This window comes from Quercus lobata, chromosome 1 (genome assembly GCF_001633185.2).
Source record: "Quercus lobata isolate SW786 chromosome 1, ValleyOak3.0 Primary Assembly, whole genome shotgun sequence".
NCBI lineage: Eukaryota > Viridiplantae > Streptophyta > Magnoliopsida > Fagales > Fagaceae > Quercus > Quercus lobata.
Window position 1 is genome coordinate 10136817 of NC_044904.1, and position 24822 is coordinate 10161638.

Below are 24822 nucleotides of genomic sequence, written 5' to 3' on the forward strand. Positions count from 1 at the left end.
CTATCAAAAAAAAAAAAATAGTAACCAAACAAATGAAGAACTTCTCATATTATCAAACAGTCATGACTTTCTACAATGGTTTTTCTTTTTTTCTTTTTCTTTTTTTTAATTATCCAAAACAGTGCTACTTTCCAAATACTCCTGTAATTTATTTTTGGATAAATTGTAAATTACACTTCTAAAGTTTAGGGGTGATTGGATTTTACATCGTGAAATTTTAGAATTTGGATTTTACCCCCTGAAATTTGGGATATTTGGATTTTACACCCTAATGTTTCAAAACTTGGATTTTACCTCCTAAAGTTTAGGGTTGTTTGGATTTTACACCCCCAAATTCTGAAAGTTTAGCGTGTAAAATCCAAACACCCGAAAACTTTAAGGAATAAAATCTAAACATTCCTAAAATATAGGGGCTAAAATCCAAATTTTGAAACCACTTCAGGGGATAAAATTCAAATTTTGAAACTTCAAGGAGTAAAATCCAATCACCCCCAAACTTTAGGAGTGTAATTTGTAATTTACCCTCTATTTTTTAACTAAAATTAGGGGTTGCATGACATGTGACCAAATAGTCTCAAATTAGAAGTACTACTTGTGTTCAAGAAACACTATAGAATCTCATCATATCACAAAATATTTTGGGAGAAAAATGAAAAAGAAGAAATAGAAAATTCAGGTGTCTGCATAGTACACAAATTGTGTTTTAAGCGGAACAATATTCAATGATATTTTATAGAAATTTCTCCAAATTTTATATACATAATCCAACTTTCAATTTTAATAAAAAAATTAGGTAAAAATCCAGAACTGACCCTTTAACTTTTAGCCTTTTTCATTTCAGTCCTCTAACTTTTAGTTTTGTTATTTCAGTCTTCTAACTTTCAATTGTTTGCAATTCGGTATTCTGTTGGACCTCAGTTACTTGCTGTCGTTAAGTGAATGACGTCGTTTTGGCTTTTTTTTTTTAAAAAAAAAAAATTCAGAATTAAAAGAAAAAAAAACTGTTATTAAAAAAAAAAAAACATTTAGGGGAACGATGTCGTTCCCCTTACCTGAAATCAAAACCAAAGAACACAATGGACACCCAAATTCCTAACTGAGTAAATTTGGGGAAAGGGGAAAACTTGTCGGTTTGAGAGAGAGAAAGACTGAGTCGGTTTGAGAAAGAGACCGAGTTTGAGAGAGAGATCGAGATGAAGGTGGCAGAGTTCTAATAAAGACCGATCTGCAGAGATTGAGAGAGATCGAGATATTGATATTGAGAGAGATTGAGATATAAATCGAGACCAAGATAGACCGAGAAGGTGATGGATTTCTGATATTGAGACCGAGACCAGTAGTGTGTTATATAAAGTTGGTGGCTTTTTCTGTTGAAGAGTATTTTTATTGCATTTTGGTTGTTTATGTTGGACTTTGTTGACTGATAGGTGAGATTAAATGCATTGGGATAATCTACTTTATATGGTTTGTTTTTTCTTTTTTTGTGTGGATAATATATTTCATTTGTCTGTTTGCTGAACATCTTTACATGCAATTTTATTGTTTCAAAATAACTTGGTCCCCACTTGGAGGAGTTGTTTGCTGTGTGGGGTACTTAGATGTTAGCACTTTATTTTTCTATTAAGCTAATGGTGTGTGTGGGGTTACTTAACATTGTCTTTGTCAGCTAAAATACTTGTGTTGTGTGTTGAATTTTTTATTTAAAACTTTCAGAGGGAAGACGATTGGTCAGAATTTTGCATTAGTTTTTTACTACAACGAAGTATTGCACCACTCAATTAAGAAGAGGAAGTATATAGGTGGTAAGGTGAAAGTTTATGATAATGTGGATTCAAACTGCTTTTCTGTACCGGGTGTTAAGCATTATTGTGCGGAATTAGGGGTACTGGATTATGTCCAGTTTTATTATCTTGTGCCTGGGTTCGATCTTGACAATGGCTTAAGACATTTGTCTACTGATGCTAATACCCATGAACTATTTAAATGTCTTGACTCCATTGATCCAAAAATAGACATTTATGTAGAACATGCAACCCCTGTTCAAAAATAATTGTTAGTCAGGGATGTTAGTATTATTGATGCTGCAAATTTGGTGGGTTGTGGTGTTGGTGTGGAGGATGTGGGTGTTGATGACGTTGATGGTGATTGTGATGATAATGAAGTTGATATGGAGGATGGGGATGTTGATGAAGTTGATGCGGAGAATGGGGATGAGTCTCTTGGTGATAATGAGTTTGAGGGGGTGGTAATTTGGTCAATGAAAGGAATGATGTTAGGGGCAAGGATGGGAATGGTGCTGTGGGAGATGTGGATTATGAATGGTATGACTCTGGTTATGATGACCCAGCCAATGAACAGTTATATGAAATTATTGTGGATAAGGTTGATGACTACACAATTCAACCTACTATAACCCATAACAATCAGCACTCACAAGAACCCACAATTGTCATCCATCCATTGTCAGACCCACCTAATTTTGCAAACCAATCATTATTTCACCTAGATCTAGTTCCAACTCTTTTCAATTGGCCGTTGGATGAAATCCCAAGTGGATCCGACTATGCACCCTTAGACCAATTGCATTCTCCCGACAATTCTGATGGTGATCAAAAGATAAAATTACTTGAATTTAGATTAAAGGATCCTGAGTTTGTGTTGGGGATGCCATTTAGGGACAACAAGTAGTTCAAATAGTTTTCACAAGCTTACAAGTTGAAGCATGGATATGGCATCAAGTTGTCAAAGAATGAGAAGTCTAGGGTGAAGTATAAATGTGTTGAAGGTTTTCCTTGGAAGGTGTCTGTAGGTATTGATAAGGAGGCAAACTTCTTGATTAGTACATTGTATGATACTCATACATGCAGTAGGTATTTCCATAGTATGCAGTAGGTCTTTTATTTTCTTCCTAAAATTCTCTCCACTGCCAACCATTAGTAAAGTAAACTACCACAAAAAATGACAACATATTCTAAACTAACCATTCCTAATTTTCAATACCCATCAGAGAATAAACAATTTAAAACTTACCCAAATCCATAAAACATTAAACCCCACAAGAACAACAACAACAACAAATAGTGATAACTTTTAGATATTGATGCTGTAGTGACCCAAAAAGGGGGGTCTTTCATTCCATGGAATCTTACATCGCCTAGGGAAGCACATGAGAATGTGTTTATAAGAAATGACCTCCTTTCAATATGTAGAGATATTTTCCCCCACTGCTGTGTGCTTTGGAGGAGAACAAAACCGTGAGGGATATGAGGCCCCAAAGCGAACAATATCTACACAGGTGAGGTGGGGTCGTTACATATGGTATCAGAGCCATGCCATAGTCAGAAGTGTGGGCCCCACACACAAGGATGCGTGTGCCCGTAAGGGGGGTGGATTGTAGTGACCCAAAAAGGGGGAATCTTGCATTCCATAGAATCCCACATCATCTAGGGAAGCACATGGGAATGTGTTTATAAGGAATGACCTCCCTTCAATGTGTAGAGGCCTTTTCCCCCACTGTTGTGTGCTTTGGGGGAGAACAAAACCGTGAGGGGTATGAGGCCCCAAAGCGAACAATATTTACACAGATGAGGTGGGGTCGTTACAGATGCCCTTATAAATGTAAGTTTTAATACCTGATCTTTCAACTATGAAAACAAAACAAATATTTAGTTAGAAGTTGATAAGAACAATGATTGAATACCTGTTGGCTCCAAATCGGTCTCTCTCAAACTCGACCTGACTCAAATCAGTCTCAATCTCAAACTTGGCCTTAATCTCGACCTCTCTCTTAAACTCAGTCTCCCCTGCTGACCTAAACCCCTCTCTCTCTCTCTCTCTCAAACCGACCCAGTTTTCCCTTTTTCCCAAATTTACTCAGTTAGGGATTTGGGTGTCTATCGTGTTCTTTGGTTTTGATTTTAGGTAAAGGGAACAACGTTATTCCCCTAAAGGTTTTATTTTTTTTCTTTTTTGTTTTTAATAACATTTTTTTCTTCTTTTAATTCCGAAATTTATTTTTAAAAAAATAGCCAAAACAACGTCGTTTTGGCTCACTTAACAACAGCAAGTAACTGAGATCTAACGAAATACCAAATTGACAATAATTGAAAGTTAAAAGACTGAAATGACAAAACTTAAAGTTAGAGGACTGAAATGAAAAATGCTGAAAGTTAGAGGGACAATTTTGGATTTTTGCCAAAAAATTAATTATTAAAAAATTAAAATAAAAAAATAAAAAATAAAAAAAATAAAAAATAAAAAAAGAAGAAGAAGAAGAAGAAAAAGAAAGAAAGAAAGTGAGGATGCTCCTAATTTTCAAAACACCACTAAGGCACTAACACTAAGAATGCAATGAAATTCAAAAACACCTAGACTACCCATAAGGCCATAACTCAAATAATGCCTATAAAAGTGGTAAATGGTAATTGAATTCCCTACAAATTCAAACTAACTAATACTAGCTAGTATACGTATAGCAACTCCTTGGATTGGAACTCAATCTTCTTTCAGTCTTCTTTAGTTCATAAAATTTTCAAATTATTATTTTTTTCTTTTTTTAATATTTGATTGGAGAGAATTTCAACCCACAAGTCTACTACATAATGATTATTCTGCCAAGACATTAAACGGTTTTTAGTGTAGACAGTTTAAAGTTTAAATCCAAATCCTTTATTCAATCGACAAGAGACTTTATCTATTAGCTTTTGGATATGTATTAAAGTCTTACATAATGCAAGTTTAATTGCTTTTCTTCATCGTGTGTGTTTTTTATTTATAATGTTTTGTTTTGTTGTTGCTTTTTTTAAATACAATTTTTATAATTGTTTTGAGTGTACGTTAAAAATAAAGAAATATATTGATCGGCCAGTTTGAGAAGAGATAAAAGTGTATTATTTACTAAAATCACAATCTAATACAATTGTTTAATCCAAAAATTTCCAATAATTCCCATATGGCACCAAAAACCGCAAAGAATACAAGATTTCCTGGTCCATTCTCCCATTGGTGTTAACATGCTTCTCTTCTTCATACTCACTGAACTTTCATGAACTTGCCAGAGGGCAAGTTAACTTTCAAATTTGAGTGCCCTATCAACTTCCTTTTATAAGTTAAATACTTAAATTTGGCACAAAAGAGCCCAAAAGAGCCCATGAAAAATTAATTTGGCCCCTTTGACCACAAAAGAGCCCAAATAACGATACAAAAGAATCCAAATAATAATACAAAAGAATCCAAATAATAATACAAATAAGCCCAAACAACATAAAATTAGCCCAAAGCCTTGATCTTTTTTTTTAATAAAATAAAAATTACAGATTTGTATCTAGTCAGATGATACTAATTAAAATTCATAAAAACAATCTATGAAGCCAATTTGACCTCAGTGACCCTAAAATTGATATTCATTATGCACGAACTAAACACGCAGTATGCATAATGCCATAATGACCTTTATAAAATACTTATACTGTGATGCTGCACATCAGTGTATCATTGATTTGGTTTATGGGTTTTGATGATTAGTATTGTTTTTGTTTAGTATGGGTTTTGAAGGCTGGTGTTTATGTTTTTTATTATTATTATTTTTTGGGAACCAAAGTAATTTATCCAACAAACACAAAGTAATTTATCAAAAAAAAAAAAAAAAAACTATCCCTTAGTTATCTGAAGTGAGGTTATGTAAAAAGGATTTTCACTTAAATCAACGAAATTCCCAATTACAATCAAGAAGATTCATCCTTATGTTATACATTATTATTGTAATATACCAAATTGTTCGTATTATAAACGTTGTATAGGCTTATGGTTCCACATCAAATATATGTACTAAAGTTGATATGGCAATATAGCAATAGGACCTTTTATTTTAATTAATCTATGGCCTAGATGTGGATATCAGGATATGGCTTTCCAAGATATAAACTTGGATATTCATGTTTGAATCCTAAAAACTTATTTTTCCTTAGGCTTCGTTTGAGAGTTCATAAGGGAATAGAATAATTATAAAGGAATAAAAATGAATAGAATGGAATGGAATTGAATGTATTTAAGCAAGATAAATGAATGAAAAAAAAATGGAATTAAATAACCTTAATTAGATGTTTTAAAATAAAAGAATGAAAAGAAACGAAAATGAATGGAATGTAAGTAATCTTGTTTGGGAGTAATATAAAAAGAATATAATAGAATCATTTTATGACAATATTACTATTAGACCTCTATTTTAAAAAAAATGATTGAATATATAGGAGTATTTTTGGGAGTTTTAGTAAAAATTCATTTAATCTAATTTCATTCCCTTTTATTTATCCCAATTTTGAGGGAATGAAAATTTGAGATTTTAAGGGAATAGAGGGAATAGAAAGAAATGAGTGTTCCTCTCTTACCCATTCTATTTCCCCTCACTTAAACTCTCAAACAAGGAAATGAACTTACCATTCTATCCATTAAAATTTCCAAACAAGGGAAGAGAATAATATTTTAAAATTATTCTTTTTATCCCTTTCCCTTCCATTCCATTCTCTCCTCCAAAAGGAGGGCTTAAAGTTTATAAGGAAGACATTTGTCTTTCATTCAATGCTCCAGTGAGAACTAAGTTTGCAACCCCAAAAAATACTAGAAGCTGCGAGTCTCTTCCTTTTCGAATATCAATTTAAATTCCCTCGTCTAGGAAAAAATACAAGCTTTGGCTTTGGTGAAGTGGAAACCTCCACGTATCGAAAATTTCAAAACTAATTTTGATAGGGTGGTGTTTGCTGAGTCCAATGATGCAAGTATTGGGGTGGTGGTGAGAAACGATAAGAGGGAAGTACTAAACATGACTTATGCCATTTTCTGAAAAATAAAAATAAAAATGACATGCCATTTTTTGATTTTCCAATTATTTGAATAAAATGACTTATGTCATTTTCCAAAAATAAAAATACTCCAGTGTACTAAATAAGATATGAACACAACATGGAATAGAGAATGAATTTTGTTCATTGCACTAGAGCATTAGACAAAAGCTTTCGTCCAAAATAAAGCCCTACTCTTGAATCAACGAGTAACAAAGCAAATGACGAATTTATCATATTATCAAACAGGCTTGGCTTTCTATAATGACCTTTAATTATCCAAAACAGTGCCACTTTCTACAAATGACAGAATTTATTTTATTTTTTATTTTTTCTCTCTCGAATCAAAGGTAGTCCCCCATTTGTCCCAATTTTAATTAAATTCAATTTATTTTCCACTTTTGGCTCCATAATATTTGTAAATGTCTTGCTCCAACTCATGATGTGATAATTATACAAACCATTTATATGTAGTTTTACTCATATTACTTTTTTAATAAAACATATGACTTATTTAAATAATATAACATATATAATCTTATAAATCGACTCCTAAAAAGTTAGATGAGATAACTCCAAATATATTTAGAGTCAAACTTTGTTTAAAATATTATTGTTTGGTGCTTATGCATCGATGGTGATGATAGTTTACCGTCACAATCACCAAAAAAGGAGAGGAATTTTCCTTCAAAAACAATTTTAAGTAAACCGGATAACACATGACTTTTTTTTTTTTTTAATAGAAACAGACGTTGTTATATTGAATTATTGTGAGTGGGACTAGACCATAGTTTTGAAAACCAAAAGTGAATATGGATTAAACATGGCTAAAACAATGCCAATTTGAATAGCCGTTTAAACCCTAAACCTTTTCATAAACCCAGAAGAGAAAGAATGAGGCAGAAAAACCAATCTTAAACCCAAACCATAACAAACACAAAAAAAGTACCAATCGAAGAAGAAAATGGTGATACTAATAGCTCGAACTCTCTCTACTTCCCAAAAGCTCAAACACTCCCTCTATTCTCTCTCACAACTCTTTACCTTAGCCCAACATCAACAATCACTCCCAACCCCAAAACCCAAAACCCCACCACCTCCATTTCTCTTCTTCAACTTCAAATCTTTCTCTTCCTCAATCCCATCTCTGCCCTTCACCCGCGATGGAAATTACGAGGAACCCACTTCCCTCGTCTGCCCTGGTTGTGGGGTTCACATGCAAAACTCAAACCCTAAGCACCCTGGCTTTTTCCTCAAGCCCTCGGAGAAGAATCCCGATTATCACTCACATACCCATCTCGTTCACATTGCTCAGGAATCGGAATTTCCAGGTTCCCTCAAAAGGGGTCTCGTGATTCAGCCCGAAAGTGGCGATGAGTCGGGTTTTGATTCGGGGCGGAGGCCGGAGAGGCCGGTGGTTTGTGCGCGGTGCCATTCGCTGAGGCATTACGGGAAGGTGAAGGATCCGACGGTGGAGAATTTGCTGCCGGATTTTGATTTTGATCACACGGTTGGGAGGCGGCTGGCTTCGACGGGCGGGACGCGGTCGGTGGTGTTGATGGTGGTGGATGCTACGGATTTCGATGGCTCGTTTCCGAGGAAAGTGGCGAGGCTGGTTTCGGAGACGATAGAGGAGAATTCGGGGGCGTGGAAGCAAGGGAAGTCGGGGAATTTGCCGAGGATGGTGATGGTGGTGACTAAGATTGATTTGTTGCCAACTGAGTTGTCACCGACGAGGTTGGAGCATTGGGTGAGGCAGAGAGCTAGGGAGGGTGGGGCAGCGAGTAAGATGACTAGTGTGCATATGGTGAGTGCAGTGAGGGACTGGGGGCTCAAGAATTTGGTGGAAGATGTGGTGAAATTGGCTGGGCCGAGAGGGAATGTGTGGGCAATAGGGGCACAGAATGCTGGTAAGAGTACGCTGTTAAATTCGATTGGGAAGCATGTAGGAGAAGGAGGAGGGAAGATTACACATTTGACGGAGGCACCGGTGCCAGGGACGACATTGGGGATCATTAGAGTGGAGGGAATTTTGCCGGGGCAGGGGAAGCTGTTTGACACGCCTGGGCTTTTGCATCCTCATCAGATCACCACGAGGTTGACGAGGGAAGAGCAAAAGCTTGTGCATATTAGCAAGGAGTTGAGACCGCGAACTTATAGGATCAAGGTTTGTTTTTGCTTGAATGTTAGTGTTTTGATTTTGTATATACTTTATTTGTTTATTTAAAGGTTGTCTAATTTTTTCATGTCGAGAGTCATGAATAGAAGTATAGAACATTATGCACTGCAATGCCTTTAGAATCAACCAGCTGTTATGAGAGCTGTTGGTTTCTAGACGTTTAAAGGTTCTAGATTCTTTAGCAAGGAGGGGGAGTAGCTTAATTCAAACTTTAAAAGTATGAAGTGAAAAATGATGTTTTTACTTTTATTCAACGGAGGAGCTGAAGAGGTGATATTAGATATGACCAAATGATGCAAGCAAGAGAGTTAAAGATGTTGCTTAATTGAGTTGAGTTATGTCTTTTTTCTTTTGTAGAATTTAAGGTTTTCAATCAGTATTAGACTGTTGTGCATTCGTTAAATATGGGTCAAGGTCTCATTTTTACATCAATCTTTTGATATCTGTAGAGGTACAGCATTGGTTGTTACCTAAAGTTGCAGTTTGGTGTTGCATTGCCTGCTTACTGGTGACTTCACTTTTATTCTCAGACAGCTGTAAGGAACTTTTTTTTTAAGGCTTACCATAAATCATTTGGTCAGTTAAAGTTGATTCATGCCAGTTCAATGTGCAAAGATTAGGAGGTGGAAAGGTCGCTGTAAAATCATATGTAGTTAGATTACCTGATCAACTCAATGTTAAGGATTTTCTTCTTCTTCTTTTTTACCTTTTTTTTTTTTTTGATAGGTAATAAAATTTTTATTGATAAAAGTACATCATGTTCACGATGGTGAACAAATTGTACTTGAAACAATTACAAATAAATCAAAGGGAAGATTTTCTTCTTTTTACTTCTTAGCTCAATCAAATGTTACAATATATGGTCATGGATTTGCCTGACTTTACTTTGATGGGGTTGGTTGTATTCTTAGCACTGAGTGTGCCTTATTGGGGTTTATTTGGTGACAGTGAACCAGAAAGATCTTCTCTGCAAGACTTGAATGTAATTCTTAAATCTTCGAGTCTGTAATTACTTGGATTAGTAGATTTTAAAATATTTTGCCATTTGCAATGTATATTTTTTGTGCTGGAAGGAGTGTGAATTTATATTTCTTATTTAACTTTCCTTTTTCCAGCCTGCCTTGTATCCTTCTCATTACAAATACTTACTGGAAGGCTGGTCATGATTCTTTTCATTTTATTTATTTTTCTCTATTCCTGGTGATTGTTCTTTTCTGCATCTGCTTTTAGCTTGTTATTTTACCTCATTAGGGTTAAGAATTTTACTTTGATTTCTCGTCATTATCTCACGTGAGAGCGGCATTTGATTTGTCTTGAACCCCAGGCAGCAGCATGCCAGTCAATTCTTTACAAAAAAAATGATTCTAGCTTTTAAGCAGAGATGCTGGTGCGCAATCCATTGAGTTTGAGCTCTAATGCACCTCCTCCTTTATAAGAACAGGATGATGACTGATGAGTGAATTTGTTGTATAGTTTACTAGTCCAAGACAATATAATAACTACTGCAAGAATACTATGTCTGTTTAACACATGATATGCAGTTAGTTAGGTGCCAAAACTCACTGTTTCAAAGATAGTTTTTTATTTGATGGTTCTAGCAGTTATTTGATAGTTTGTTATTCTCTGATTTCCTTACCAATTGATATCTGTTCTAGCTCATGCTTTTATCATTTGAATGGTGACAGGCTGGTCATACAGTTCATATTTCTGGCCTTATGAGGCTGGATATAGAAGAATCATCCGTAGATTCTATCTACATCACAGTGTGGGCATCTCCTTATCTCCCATTACACATGGGAAAAACAGAAAACGCACAGATAATGCAAGAGGAACATTTTGGCCTTCAGTTGCAGGTATTATTCTGTGATTCCCTGCTTGCTCATGGTTTTTTTATTCTAATAACCAGTAGTCAATGTAACTAAAATTTTATGAATGGGGGAATTTTTTCTTCTTTCACCTGAAGCACCTAATAATATTTTAATCACAGCTTCTTTTAGGTCCATCCTGGAAATCCATGTAGTATATAGGATGGTGCCTGTTTGTGGCAATTTAGCCAAAATTGATTTTCCTCTTGGTCATTTTAGAACTTAACTGGCATACAGGAGTTTTGCACAGGCATTGGCCTTAATTTGGTACCCCCCCCCCCCCCCCTTTCTTTCTGTGTTCATGTTGTGAGGGGGGAGTCTATTCTACAAATGCTGAGTGCCCAGTTTTGGCACTTGTGGTACCCTGGCCCCATTATAGGCCTGAGTCTACAATGATAGATGCTTATCTACTTATCAATACTTATCTCATTATACTCTTATGGAAGATGCATGCTGCATTATAGTTGTGTAATGTGTATTATATAATTGTGACATCAATGTGAATTTCCCCTTGCTTCAGCCACCAATTGGGGAGAAACGAGTTGAAGAGCTTGGGAAATGGGTGAGAAGGGAATTCCGTGTATGTGGCAATAGCTGGGATTCAAGTTCAGTGGATATTGCTGCTTCAGGTCTGGGTTGGTTTGCTGTAGGACTTAAAGGAGAGGCAGTCTTAGGTGTTTGGACCTATGAAGGAGTTGATGTTGTGCTTCGCAATTCTTTAATACCTTATAGATCACATACTTTTGAAGTTGCAGGGTTTACAGTCTCAAAAATCGTCTCCAAGGCTGACCAAGCTTTAAATAAGCCTCGCCAAAATGAAAAGAAGAGGAAACAGAGTGATCCAAAAGTATCTGTACCAGCTGAATCACCGATATTAACAGTTGGTACAGACTCAAATTCTTGTTGAGTCAGGCAGTATCATTAGAAGAAAAACAATGTGTGAAATTAACACAAAGATTGTGTTAACAAGAATGGATGAGGAAGACAGAGGAAGCAAAAAGCTAGCAACATTGCCAAGCGACAGATGGAATGATTGACACTCATTGACAAGAAGTGTGCAGGAGGATTTATATCTGGCCATCTTTTATTTTCGATCAATATTGCGTGGAATATCTAAATCTTAATGAGAATATTGCTGTTCTGCTGGACTCAGAGCCAAAAGAAAACAGAAGATGCTATGGGCAGGATTCTTCTTTAGACAAAAAGGCTGTCTCTTCTTTCTTAAAAGCATATGATCCAGCTTAATTTTATCGGTGGAAGACAAAAAGCTCTGCCCAAGTCATATTCCACCCAAAAGTCTAATACTGCCCTAGGCCATGGAAATTACTGTTAGCTTACAGTTGCCTGTGATTTGAAAATGATCACTGAGAAACTCCAAACAATGTGTATTGAGTGTCAAAGCTATTGTAACAGAGTTTTATTTGTTGTCATAATTTACCACCTTGTTTCTTCTTCCAAGATTTAATTATAATAAATTGATGATTCAGGTTTTATTAAATGCTGAAGCAGTGAAGTATGGATGGGGTCATTCCCTGAAAAGTCACTCTTACACGTTTGGAAGCTCTACTGAGTGCATGATAAGTTGTTAAACCCTTGTATCAAAAATTAATATTTAATCATATGAACTTAGTGAATGGTTCAATTTGATGTGGTTATTAGGCCAAGGGTTCCATTTTCTGCAGTTGATCCTTTCACTAGGATGTAGCCTTGAATCTCTTGACCTCAAATGATAAGTAATTAGTTAGTAATAAATTAGAGGGGGGAGTAAGCTCATGTCATCTTTATAAATTGCTTTTGTGCAAAACCCAAAATTGTACGGTGTTTTTTGTTTTCTTTTCTTTTGGAAAAATAAAGGGGTTTATGCCACCATAGGTTACATAGAGGTTACATAGTTTACTTTGGAAAGGAAAACAAAACAAATCATTGTATGGCCCATCATTTGTATTTAGGGTTGTTCATGGGTCGGTCTCAGTTAGGTTTGTACCCAACCCAAAACCGACCCAACAACTTTGAGTGGCAAAGCAGCTAACCACCGCCGACCGTTGAAAACCACGAGTTGAGTTAGTTTCAGTTCGAGTGGATAGCGATCAATTTCGGTCGAAACTAACAAAGAGCAGCGACCTTAAACGGCGGTGGAGATTTGGCTAGTTGAGATTCAACTAGATCTCAACAAATCTAGCGGAGATTTGGCCAGATCTTGAAGGATTTTGTCAAGATCTCATTGGATCTCATAAAGATCTTGCTGGATCTTGACAAAACTCACCGAATTCGCATCTGAGAGAGAGGGGGAGGGTGATGAACGGTGAGATTTTGGAGGGGAGGTCGATTGGACTCTGTTTTTTATGCGAAAAACCACTAACCTACCCACTAGTTTCAGTTCCTAGAAGTGAAGATTTGTCGTCGACCGTTGTTGGCATCAAGTTGAATGGTTTTCGATTTGGCCCGAACGGTTTGGGTGGGGCAGACTTGGACACCCCTATTTGTATTTATGAAAAAATATTGACGAAGATGCTTCACATAGGTTTTTAATAAAATTGTAGGAAGTAGTATCCGTATATTGTAACCACCCAAGAAAGTGTCGTTTGCATACCACAAGGTCATAAAATTATATGCTTTATATTGCTATAAAGTATGAGCTTCATCACTATTATACCCTCTTATTTGTATTTTTTATCCATACCTTATGTATAATATATGTTACAAGAATTCATGGTTGTTCCTTTTGAATCAACTTTTAGGCCTTCTAACTCTAAATATAATAGATTATTTACGAAGATTTATGTCATCTAACACTGTGGAGTCAATTCTTTGTTTTATTTACCTACATTATGATAATATGATATACGTTTTTACTATATAGACTAATTCTATATTTAATCATATAGTTATGACTTACTGAAATAATAGCAAGAAAAAACATCCAAATTCAAAATAATAGGGAGAAATAATCACATCTAACCTAATTTTAGATTTAATATAATAGATATAAATATATATATATATATATATATATATATATAAATAGTTTTGATGTGTTTTGTTTTATATGTGTTAAGTTTAAGAATTGTTAGTTTCACTATTAATGATTTGGGATGTCATATAAACTTTCAAATTTTTTTTTTTTGGGGTATTTTTTTTGAGAAGGTGTTTTTTTTTTTTTTTTTTTTTTTGGTATCTGAATATTGATATAGGGGAAAAAATGTTTGACAATGAATAAGGAAGAACAAGGCAAATGTGATGTAGTAAAAGTTAAAGGCATTGCAATTTGCAAAGCCTATTTGTGGAGTTTTTCTTTTCTTTTCTTTTTTTACAAAAATAAATAAATAAATAAATGCTATAGATCTTAGAGTGGCCAATAGAACAAGTATAATCTGAAAATATGGAACAATCTACAATATTTGACACATTCTGTTTACCAAAATGAAGCTCTAGCCAAGTAATACAAATATTTAAAGTAGTTAGAACTATAAGTGGAAGAAAATTTCAACATTATGAAATAAAATGTATCAAATGGAGACAAACAACTTATAGGAATTAGGGATTTTAAAAGTGGGAGGATAGAAGATAGATAGATAATAGAAAAATGAAAGGATAGAAGAGATTTTAGTTTTTTTTTCATTTGTGTTTGGTAGGAATGGTGGAACAGTGAAGAGATAGAAAACTCATTTGTTTGGTTAAGAAAAAAAGTGAGTAAATAGAAAATATAGTTTGTACAAAATTACTCTCATGCCCCTATTGCATAATATAAGAAATAATTTCTTTACCATCATTAAAAATAAACTTATTATCAATTAAAATTTAAAAAATAATATCTTATAAAATTTAACACATTATTAATATTATTATATTACTTTATTTTTCTTTGTTATGTACATAAAAAGCGGTGAAAGCTGGAAAACTTTGGAAAAAAAGAAAGGTGGATCAAAAAAAGAGGTGAAAGCCCCCCAGGACCCCACCGTTGATAATAAAATAAAATAAAATAAAAATTAAAAAAAGCAAAATCTACTGTTTGATTAAAACGTTGAAAAATAAAAAGTAGCGTAAACGTAAGTTCAAGGAGCTTGAAAAAAACAAAAACACAAAAAGGAAAATTTGGAATCGTAACTTAATGCACAGAGGGGAAAATTTGGTTATTACTAGAGCTTATATTTTCTCCCTTCAATCTTCTCCTTATTTTGAAGAGAAAAATTTTTAGTGAGTTTGGAGAGAAAACACTCCGGTCCCACTACAAAATTTTCCACTCCCCATCCCAACCAAACACCTTCCCAATTTTCTTTATCTCTATTTTTCCCTCCTAAATTTTTCATCTTCCCTAAAACCCTTCCAAACAAACACACCCTAAGGCTGCATCAATTAAGTGCTTCTGCATTTAGAGATACAATACTCATTGATGTACATGTACTGTAATAGTTGTTAGAACACTAGCATCAAGTGTGTCAAAAGCCAAATATTTGACATTTGGCACACCAAACACCAAAAAAACCTCTCACGTGAGGTGTTCTAGTTGCCAAATAATTTAGCATGGGTGAACAATACTGTTCCAAATTTGGAACGGTACAATCACGAATGCTATAATAAAAAATTCTTTTTTATTTTTTCTCTCTTCTTTCTCTTCCTTTCTTTCTCCTCTCTCTTTCTTCTTTCTTTTTTCTTCTCCAGACCGGTCTCTCTCTTTTTTGTCACTCTCTTTTTCTTTCTTCTTTCTTTCTCTCCTCTCACACATTTATATATGATATGGAGAGTAGAGAGAAGAGAGGTGGTGGATGGGTTTTCAAAGAGTAGAGAGAAGAGAGTGTAAACACAAATTTTTTCCAATTGCAGACAATTAAACAATTGAAAAGAAATAGGTTTGCAAATATAAATTTGTATTGATAAATAACAAGTACAATCTCTATTTCAATTATTTTACAAAAGAATACCCTCTGATTCTATCTTCATTGAACTTGACTCGAACAAGGAATCTTCTTGACTTTAGTTGAAAGATGGATTGAACGGTCTCCACAACAAATCTCTAGCTTCAAGCTTATTAGAGATTTATTGTTCTTCAAGTCTTTGAATATGAAGGCTTTTAGGTTGAAGTTCTTTGGGGCTTTAGAGGCTTGATTCGTTGAGCTTCAAGGATTTGAGATTTGTTGAAGTTTATGGAGGCTTTTTCAGCTTAATTCCAATAGAACTTCAAAGAACTTATTTGAATGTTCTTCGTGTGTTCTTGAGATAGAATTTCTCCAGAACTTTGACGTCTTGAAAACTTCGTCTTCAAAATGAGAAGGGATGTCCTCTATTTATAGTGATTTTAGAGGATAAGCTCCACTTCGAATTGATATACTTGGAAGTATGTAGTAGACTTTTGATTGGCCCAAATTCTTCTTAGAGATAATTATCTTTATTTATCTATTTTGATAAATATCATATTTTGATAAAGATAATAATCAACAAAGATAAATAATTATCTCTATTTAATTTATTTAATAAAGATAATTATCTACCAATTTTGAATAGAAAATTTATCTTTATTTTATTTATTATTTATTTTAATAAAGATAATTGCCCATAAAATTTGAATAGGAAGTTTATCTTTATCTTTTGGGTCAAATGACATGTGGCAAATTTTGGTATGCTAATGTGATGCCAATTTGGATGACACATGTCGTCATTTGATTTAATTAATTTAATGACATATTATTTTAAAATTTGTCACTAAATTTTGATGTAGCATTTTATAATTGGCTTAAAATTTTGCCTCCTACAGAGAGATGGTGGCTAGGTTCTGGATTTAGAGAGAGAGAGAGAGAGAGAGAGAGAGAGAGAGAGGGTTTTTAGAGAAATTAATAAATGAATTTTTTATTAGTATATATTATTTTAATGTGAAGTATCATTTAAATAGAACATCTAATGTAGAATGTATTGTAAAATGGTGTAGTAAAATAGATAAAATAAGTTTTTGTGTGTTAAAATGGCATTTGGGATAGTACAATTAATACAAGTGCTCTTAGCAAATACTAAGATAGTTAGCATTGTGCTAGGATTACTGTTTTTCTTTGATGTTCAATGAATCATATTGAGACAAACAAATTTAATTTTATGCAACATCTAAAAGCCTAAGATAGACTTGGCATTGGATGAAAATTCAGGAATGTCTTGATTTGATAGGATGAAAGTTTATGATTTAGCTGAGCGAATATTTTTTTGTATTGCTGAATTTTTTCTCCTCATTTAAACAGTAATATTGTTACAATAATTTGATGATTTGGTAGATTGAAGTCTCATACATTCCTTTTTTTTTTTTTTTTTCTAAAAAAAATGAGATCTCAAATTTCACATGCCTTTTTTTTTTTTTACCTCTTTTAGATACTAATATTATTACTTTGCTCTTTTTTTACTGTTGGGTTGATGGGAAATTGTGAAAAAAAAAAATGATGAATTACATTTGAAATTAAAGCCAACTCATGATTTTAATCATTTTTATTTGCAATAAGCAACACGCTTTTGCTTCTTTTTTCTGTTCAATCAACATCTGAAATTGAAAGCCCAACTAATGATTTGAAATTGCATAGGAACAAAAATAAAAACCAATCTAATGAAATTACAATGGAAAATGCAATCGATTCCCTAGTCCCAACAGTACCATCGAAATAGTGACCCATCAGTCAAAGTCATCATGGAGAAATAAAAGAGAGAATTATGTAGGACAAGAGAGAAGAGTTTGGATACTGATTGTGATTGGTAACTAACATTTGACTTGAAATTTTCTTTTGCACGCGTTTAAATATTCAATTAAGAAATGAGATGTGGATGATGTTTCGTCATATTATCTTCACTCTCGCTGAACAAAGACAGCCCATGAACTAGAAATATAACAATACGCCAAAAGAAAGATACACCCATTTCTCTGTTTTGTTTAAAATTTCGACAGATAAGAGTCTGCGGAAAATTTGAAACGATTCTGAAATACAAGTATTCACCTATTCCACCATAAATTGCGTTCCATTGTCAAAACCCTCCGTTTACCCCGTCTCCTACTTCACAAATGACCATGGCCCAGATGACAATTAACATGTCTATGTCCCGGTAGTGCCCGCCACGTTATGATTTTTTCGAAGATGCCAAAAATTTGTTGGCTTTTAAACGGGTTTCCACCTATTTTTCTCAAGACTACTGTGAACTTTACCAAAGATTGTCTCATTGTAGTAGACCATAAAGCAAACCTTTTGATTAATTATGAGACAGACGCGTAAGGCTACGTTTTTTTCTTTTCTTTTCTTTTTTTATCCTTTGAAATTTATTATACATAAGAATTGCCCGGGGCGTACATGATGCGTTGGTAAGAGTTACCTTGTTTGAGTAATGTGCTTTACAAAAATGCTGTGTCATGACATGGATAGCCCTAATGCACTCAAGAGTGTTTCATGCCATAAGTTTAGTGAGTTCAACCTAGCCGGGTCAATAATCAACGTGTGAAAATCTTTTTTGTTCATTAAAAAAAAAAAAAAAAAGTTATACACGAGAATTAGAGAGCCAACACTGCAAGTCTGCAACACGTAATTCATGGAGTAGTTGACGGTTCAAACCAGCCGCAAAGATTTCCATCACCAATTTTTTGAGCGTTTATTAGAGGTTTTGAAGGAGTCGAATCTCTTTATGTTGTGGGTCAATGGGGAAGATGAGTAGGAAACTTCCCAGTAGGCACAGACCATGCTTCACATGGCTACCCCACATTGCTCTAAATTCAGTCTGGTTTTTCACTAGTCTTCCGTATCCAACTTCCAAGTCAACTGGCGTGTTAATCAGAGAAACTACATGTCATATAGTGAAGAAACGAGAAAATAAATCATACAAATATGTTGTTTTAGTTTTAGAATAATAGAAGAGAACTTTGGAAATGGCTTCTGTCTCTCTGTTTGTTTTTTTGGTTCTCTCCCTCCTCATGCTGCTTCTCTCAGCTGAAGAAAAGGGAAAGCGAGGACGCCCATCTTGTTTGCCCTTTCAATATTGTGAGAATTTAGGTGACATTTACTTCCCATTCACTAAAAGCCCACACCCATTTTGTGGTTTATTGAAAGTAGAGTGTGACCCTGACGAAAAACGTCCGACGATCCACTTTAGAGTCCCGGGGAGTGAAAGACCATATGAAGTTATAAACATCTCTTACACCACACAACAAATCAGTATCAGGGACCCTTGGTTTTCGGAAGATGGGGATACCAATAATTGCAATTACTTAGACAAGTTTGCTTCAACCAACTCTCCATTTATCTCTTTTAAACTCAACACAACCAATCAGAGACTATTTAAATGCAATCACACTCCTGATTCTACTTCCCATAAAGAGAAACTGAATTTAAGTGCTGAGTTCGTCCTTGAATGGCATGTATCTGATGATTGTAGCCGTTGTGATGATAAAGGAGGTCTATGTAATCATGATCTCGATGGCAATTTTTATTGTCACTTAGATCAAAAAGGTATAGACATTGGAATAACATAAAAATGTTTTGATGCACACACACATGTACATTCATGAATATGGATATAAACTCCTTTATTTTATTTTTTTTGCTGAAATTGATCCTAATACATGTGTTGCTACTATTTCTGTTCCATGCCATAATCCACTCTGCAGCAATAGCTTTAGTTGATTTGGAGTAGTTTCAAATTTAGGTTATGAGAGAGAGAAATAACTTAGTTTCAGTGAAACCTATGATCGGGTATGTCTGAGCTGGTTTTGAAAGTGCTTTACCTAACACTGTTAAGATCTCAAAGGATGCCAATGTCATTAGCTGTATCACTTCTTTCTTCATTGTGGAAACTAACAACATTTTTGTATTTATCTGCTGTTGCAGAGAATAAAAACAACAACAAAGTGGTGATACTGTTAGGTAAGATGCTTCTTCAATCATATTTCTTGTTGAAATTGATTGTATCATTTCATGCAAAAATAATTTCTCCTATTTCTGCTATAAATTTTGTTACTGGGTCCATTTTCTCCACTACTATAATCATAGAAGATGGCCTTGCGCGTTAAATACAATGATGGTTAATAAGTATGTTGTCAATATTTAAATTTCTTCCCATAAGTTCCTTTGTGACATTCATTAGAAAAATTTTATATCTCATGAATTCCTCCATTGCAACCTTTCAGTCAGAACTTAACTCCTTACTTTCTCTGCTTTAGCTGTTGGATGCGCAGTCTTCTTCAAGAGTACCTTGTTCTTTATTATCTGGCACCTTTACAAGAAAAAGTATCCTTCTTCAAACTTGCTAGCAAGGAATACATATTCTGATCCATCCTCAAGATCAGAAGTGGAGGGGTGGAGTATCTACTTTGGAGTCCCTGTTTTCTCCTACAATGAACTTGAAAAAGCCACCAATAATTTTCATGTTGAAAAAGAACTTGGGAATGGAGGATTCGGAACTGTTTATCATGGTAAGGTGATCAACTCATTTAATCAATTTCTAGATCACTTAAAACTAAGGTATAAACTTTCTTAACAAATGGGTAAAGAAAAATATGTGAAAATAAAAAAGGAAGACTCTGACATGATATTTTTCTCAACTAGGCAAACTCCAGGATGGAAGGGAAGTTGCAGTCAAGCGCTTATATAGGCCCAACTATAGACGAGTAGAGCAGTTCATCAATGAAGTTGAAATCCTTACACGATTGCGCCACAAGAATCTTGTCTCCCTTTATGGCTGCACTTCACGCCACAGCCGTGAACTTCTTCTTGTGTATGAATACATTCCCAATGGCACCGTTGCTGATCATATTCATGGCCATCAAGCTACACCAGGTTCACTCACATGGCCAACTCGTATGAGCATTGCTATAGAAACTGCTAGTGCATTGGCTTACCTTCATGCTTCTGACATCATACACCGCGACGTAAAGACTAACAACATCCTTCTTGATGATAATTTCTGCGTCAAAGTTGCTGATTTTGGGCTTTCCCGGCTGTTTCCTAATGATGTTAGCCATGTCTCAACAGCTCCTCAAGGGACACCGGGCTACGTTGACCCAGAATATCGCCAATGCTACCAGCTTACTAGTAAGAGTGATGTCTACAGCTTTGGGGTTGTCCTCATGGAGCTTATATCATCACTGCCAGCCGTTGATGTATTTAGGCATAATCATGAAATTAATTTGGCTAAATTAGCTGTAAACAAGATTGAAAAGTGTGCATTCCATGAGTTGATCGACCCATATCTTGGATTTGAGTCAGATGAGGGAATTAGAACAATGACCATTTTGGTGGCAAAGTTAGCTTTTCAATGTCTACAACAGGACAAGGAAATGAGGCCTTCCATGGATGAGGTATTGGAGGCTTTAAAGAAGATTCAAAGTGGTAAGGATGCGCATGAGGATCAAGAGATGGCATATGATGATGCTGGGATCCTTAATGTACAGAAACCAGCTTCACCCGATCATGATGAGGTTCATGTGTTAAGGAATAAGCGGCTGCCACTTTTACCTGAGGATGTAACCGATTTTTGGACTAGTAGGTCTACTACACCTAATGTCAGGAGTACTTTTTAGCTACTCTCATATCACAATGAATGGTACACCCTCCTCTCACATTTATTGTAAACTCATTAAATTTATGGTGGAATCCACCATAAATATAAGAGGTGAGAGCACAATTTCACTATATACTAGGAGTACCTAAGTATTTTCCCTAATGTCAATGGTTAAAATTTCATTTTCTTTTCATCCACTTGTTTGGTTGTTCTTGTTCATAGCTGAATATAATTGGTATGTAGATGTGAGGGATGCACATTTACCAAATACCTAAAATTTTTTATTCTTTATGTGATTCTGTGTTCTATTTTTCGAATAAAAATCCTACTTTGAGTGTCACCCATCAAAACACCCCTTTTTTTTTTTTTTCAGGGGATGTACATTTGCCGAAGCAACTCTTTTATTTTTTTAATTTATAGGTACAATAAAAATTCAACTTATAACGTCCATTAATAATTATTGTTTTCTATCATCAAGTTAAGACACTAATTAGTTTTTTATATGAGTAGAATTTGAACCACAAATCTCCTATTCGACTCCAAGAAACTTTATTAGTGTGTGTATCCAAAACAGCAGTGAGAAAAATTACAAATAGTAGCTGCCCATGCTATCGGTAGAGATTTGCATTTTGTTTCTCAAATAAATTAATTATATATTTAATAAGTTTATGAACAAAACCGTGTTGCATGGACTTCAACTAGTTATAATTAAAACTAAATTTTAGGGAAACAAATGGTAAAAAGTAATAAGATTCAAGATTTTCCTTTTTTTTTTTTTTTTTTTAGAGTAAAAAAATAATGATTTGTTTTGTTGTTGCTTTTTTTTTTTAATATAACTTTTATAATTGATTTGTGTGTATGGTAAAAATAAAGAAATATACTGTTCGGGCTAGTGTGAATTTCCCCTTGCTTGATGGCCATGAACTTCTTCTTGTGTATGAATACATTCCCAATGGCACCGTACAACAAGGCCAATATAAGAAAATAGAATTAACCAACTTATTCAATAGTTGAGGACAGTGTTTTCATTTTTAACAAGAAGACTGGACCAGATAGTTTAAACTTCTAGAACCATCAAACAACAAACTATCTTTGAAAAAGTGAATTTTGGCACCTAACGCATTCATCAGTCATCATCTTGTTCTTATAAGGGAGGAGGTGCATTCGAGCTCAAACTCGATGGAAAAAAATTTATTACAAAACTAATCAGATAACATTAAGCATCAGCATCTCTGTTTAAAAGATTAGAAACATTTTTTTTTGTTAAAGAATTGATTGGCATGTTGTTGCCTGGGGTGCAAGACAAATCAAATACTGCTCTCATGTGACATAATGACAAGAGAAATCAAAGTATATCTCTTAACCTTAATGAGGTAAAACAAAGAGCTAAAAGCAGATGCAAAAAAGGACAATCATCAGGAAAGTTAAATACAAAATATAAATTCACTCTCCTTCCAACACAAAAAGTATACATTGCAAAGGGCAAAATATTTTTTTAACTCTACTAATCCAAGTATTTACAGACTCGAAGATTTAAGAATTACATTGTCTTGCAGAGAAGATCATTCTGGTTCACTCTCACCAAATAAACCCCAATAAGGCACACTCAGTGCTAAGAATACAGCCAGCCCCATCAAAGTACCAGTCAGGCAAATCCATGACCATATATTGTAACATTTGATTGTGCTAAGAAGGAAAAAGAAGAAAATCCATCACATTGAGGTAATCTAACTACATATGATTTTACAGCCACCTTTCCACCTCATAATCTTTGCACATTGAATTGGCATGAATCAACTTTAACTGACCAAATGATTTATGGTAAGCCTTAAAAAAATAAATAAATAAAAAGTTCCTTACTGCTGTCTGAGAATAAAAGCGAAGAAGTCACCAATAAGTAGGCAATGCAACACCAAACTGCAACTTTAGGTAACAACCTATGCTGTACCTCTACATATATCAAAAGATTGATGTAAAAATGAGACCTTGACCCATATTTAACGAATGCACAACAGTCTAATACCGATTGAAAACTTTAAATTCTATAAAAGCAAAAAGACATAACTCAACTCAATTAAGCAACATCTTTGACTCTCGTGCTTGCATCATTCGGTCATATCTAATTTCACCTATTCAGCTCCTCAGTTGAACAATAGTAAAAACATCATTTTTTTTACTTCATACTTATAAAGTTTGAACTAAGCTACCTAACTAAAATGCCTCTCCCTGCTCAAAAATCTAGAACCTATAAACATCTAAAAACCAACAGCTCTCATAACAGCCGATTGATTCTAAAGGCATTGCAGTGCATGATGTTCTTGTCATGACTCTCCACATGAAAAAACCAGACAACCTTTAAATAAACAAATCAAGTATATACAAAATCAAACGGCTAACGTTCAAGAAAAAACAACCCTTGATCTTATAAGTCCTCGGCCTCAACTCCTTGCTAATATGCACAAGCTTTTGCTCTTCCCTTGTCAACCTCATGGTGATCTGATGAGGATTCAAAAGCCCCAGTGTGTCAAACAGCTTCCCCTCCACTCTAATGTAGTCCATGGCACTGGCGCCTCTGTCAAATGTGTAATCTTCCCTCCTCCTTCTCCTACATATATGCTTCCCAATCGAATTTATCAGTGTACTCTTACCGGCATTCTGTGCCCCTATTGCCCACACATTCCCTCACTGTACTCACCATATGTGTGAGAAAATTGATTTGGTGAAAACTAATTTGCTCATCTCATTCATTGAATAAAATCCCTATATATATATATATATATATATATATATACAAGCTAAGAGATCAACTCTGTAACTAACTTAACAGACTGATGCACGTGTGAACAGAAATTAACAAATATAACAAACTATGACACGTCCTTGACTAAACTAACTAACTCTATTTACAAAAACTACATATCGTTTACTGTTCAAGTATTAGCTAAACTACATTGTCATTTAGACAGACTTGAACACATCTTGAACTGCTTTATCTCTGTAGCACGAGGCTTAATCCCTTGATGACTATTAGACCCTTCAGGCTCTGCTCTAGCTGCTGCACTGTGTGACTGTCTGAGCTGCTCTGGTGCATTAGCTGCTGCATTGTGTGACTGTCTAAGCTGCTTTGGTGTGGCAGCTGGTGAAACAGCTTGACTTGCTGCACTATCAGCACTCTTTTGCCTTTGATAATATGCACATTCGTTAACTTACTTGCCGCACCACCCTCCCTAGCTCTCTGCCTCACCCAATGCTCTAACCTCGTAGGTGACAACTCAGTTGGCGACAAATCAATCTTGGTCACCACCATCACCATCCTCGACAAATTCCCCGACTTCCCTTGCTTCAACACCTCCGAATTCTCCTCAATCGTCTCCGAAACCAGCCTCGCCACCTTCCTCGGAAACGAGCCATCGAAATCTGTAGCATCCACCAC

The 24822-nt window shown here is 34.8% G+C and overlaps 2 protein-coding genes across 2 annotated transcripts; both read left to right on the forward strand.

The window, feature by feature from the left end:
* Positions 1 to 7650: 7650 nt before the first annotated feature.
* LOC115977931 (GTP-binding protein BRASSINAZOLE INSENSITIVE PALE GREEN 2, chloroplastic) lies at positions 7651 to 12313 on the forward strand. Its single transcript, XM_031099966.1, has 3 exons — positions 7651 to 9003; positions 10701 to 10868; positions 11401 to 12313. Exons 1-3 carry the CDS (start codon positions 7801 to 7803, stop codon positions 11785 to 11787), a joined length of 1758 nt encoding a protein of 585 aa, XP_030955826.1. The 5' UTR covers positions 7651 to 7800; the 3' UTR covers positions 11788 to 12313.
* A 6158-nt stretch (positions 12314 to 18471) lies between these two features.
* Positions 18472 to 21580, forward strand: LOC115977922 (LEAF RUST 10 DISEASE-RESISTANCE LOCUS RECEPTOR-LIKE PROTEIN KINASE-like 1.1). The gene is made up of 4 exons (XM_031099956.1): positions 18472 to 19339; positions 19718 to 19753; positions 20050 to 20301; positions 20435 to 21580. Exons 1-4 carry the CDS (start codon positions 18760 to 18762, stop codon positions 21406 to 21408), a joined length of 1842 nt encoding a protein of 613 aa, XP_030955816.1. The 5' UTR covers positions 18472 to 18759; the 3' UTR covers positions 21409 to 21580.
* The last annotated feature ends 3242 nt before the right edge of the window (positions 21581 to 24822 follow it).

Bases quoted from the DNA above. Each gene is read 5' to 3' on its own strand.
- LOC115977931 (XM_031099966.1), top strand. From the start codon at position 7,801: ATGGTGATACTAATAGCTCGAACTCTCTCTACTTCCCAAAAGCTCAAA. The intron at 9,004-10,700 runs GTTTGTTTTTGC...GAATGGTGACAG, and splicing joins CGCGAACTTATAGGATCAAG to GCTGGTCATACAGTTCATAT. The intron at 10,869-11,400 runs GTATTATTCTGT...CCCTTGCTTCAG, and splicing joins ATTTTGGCCTTCAGTTGCAG to CCACCAATTGGGGAGAAACG.
- LOC115977922 (XM_031099956.1), top strand. From the start codon at position 18,760: ATGGCTTCTGTCTCTCTGTTTGTTTTTTTGGTTCTCTCCCTCCTCATG. The intron at 19,340-19,717 runs GTATAGACATTG...CTGCTGTTGCAG, and splicing joins TTGTCACTTAGATCAAAAAG to AGAATAAAAACAACAACAAA. The intron at 20,302-20,434 runs GTAAGGTGATCA...TTTCTCAACTAG, and splicing joins ATTCGGAACTGTTTATCATG to GCAAACTCCAGGATGGAAGG.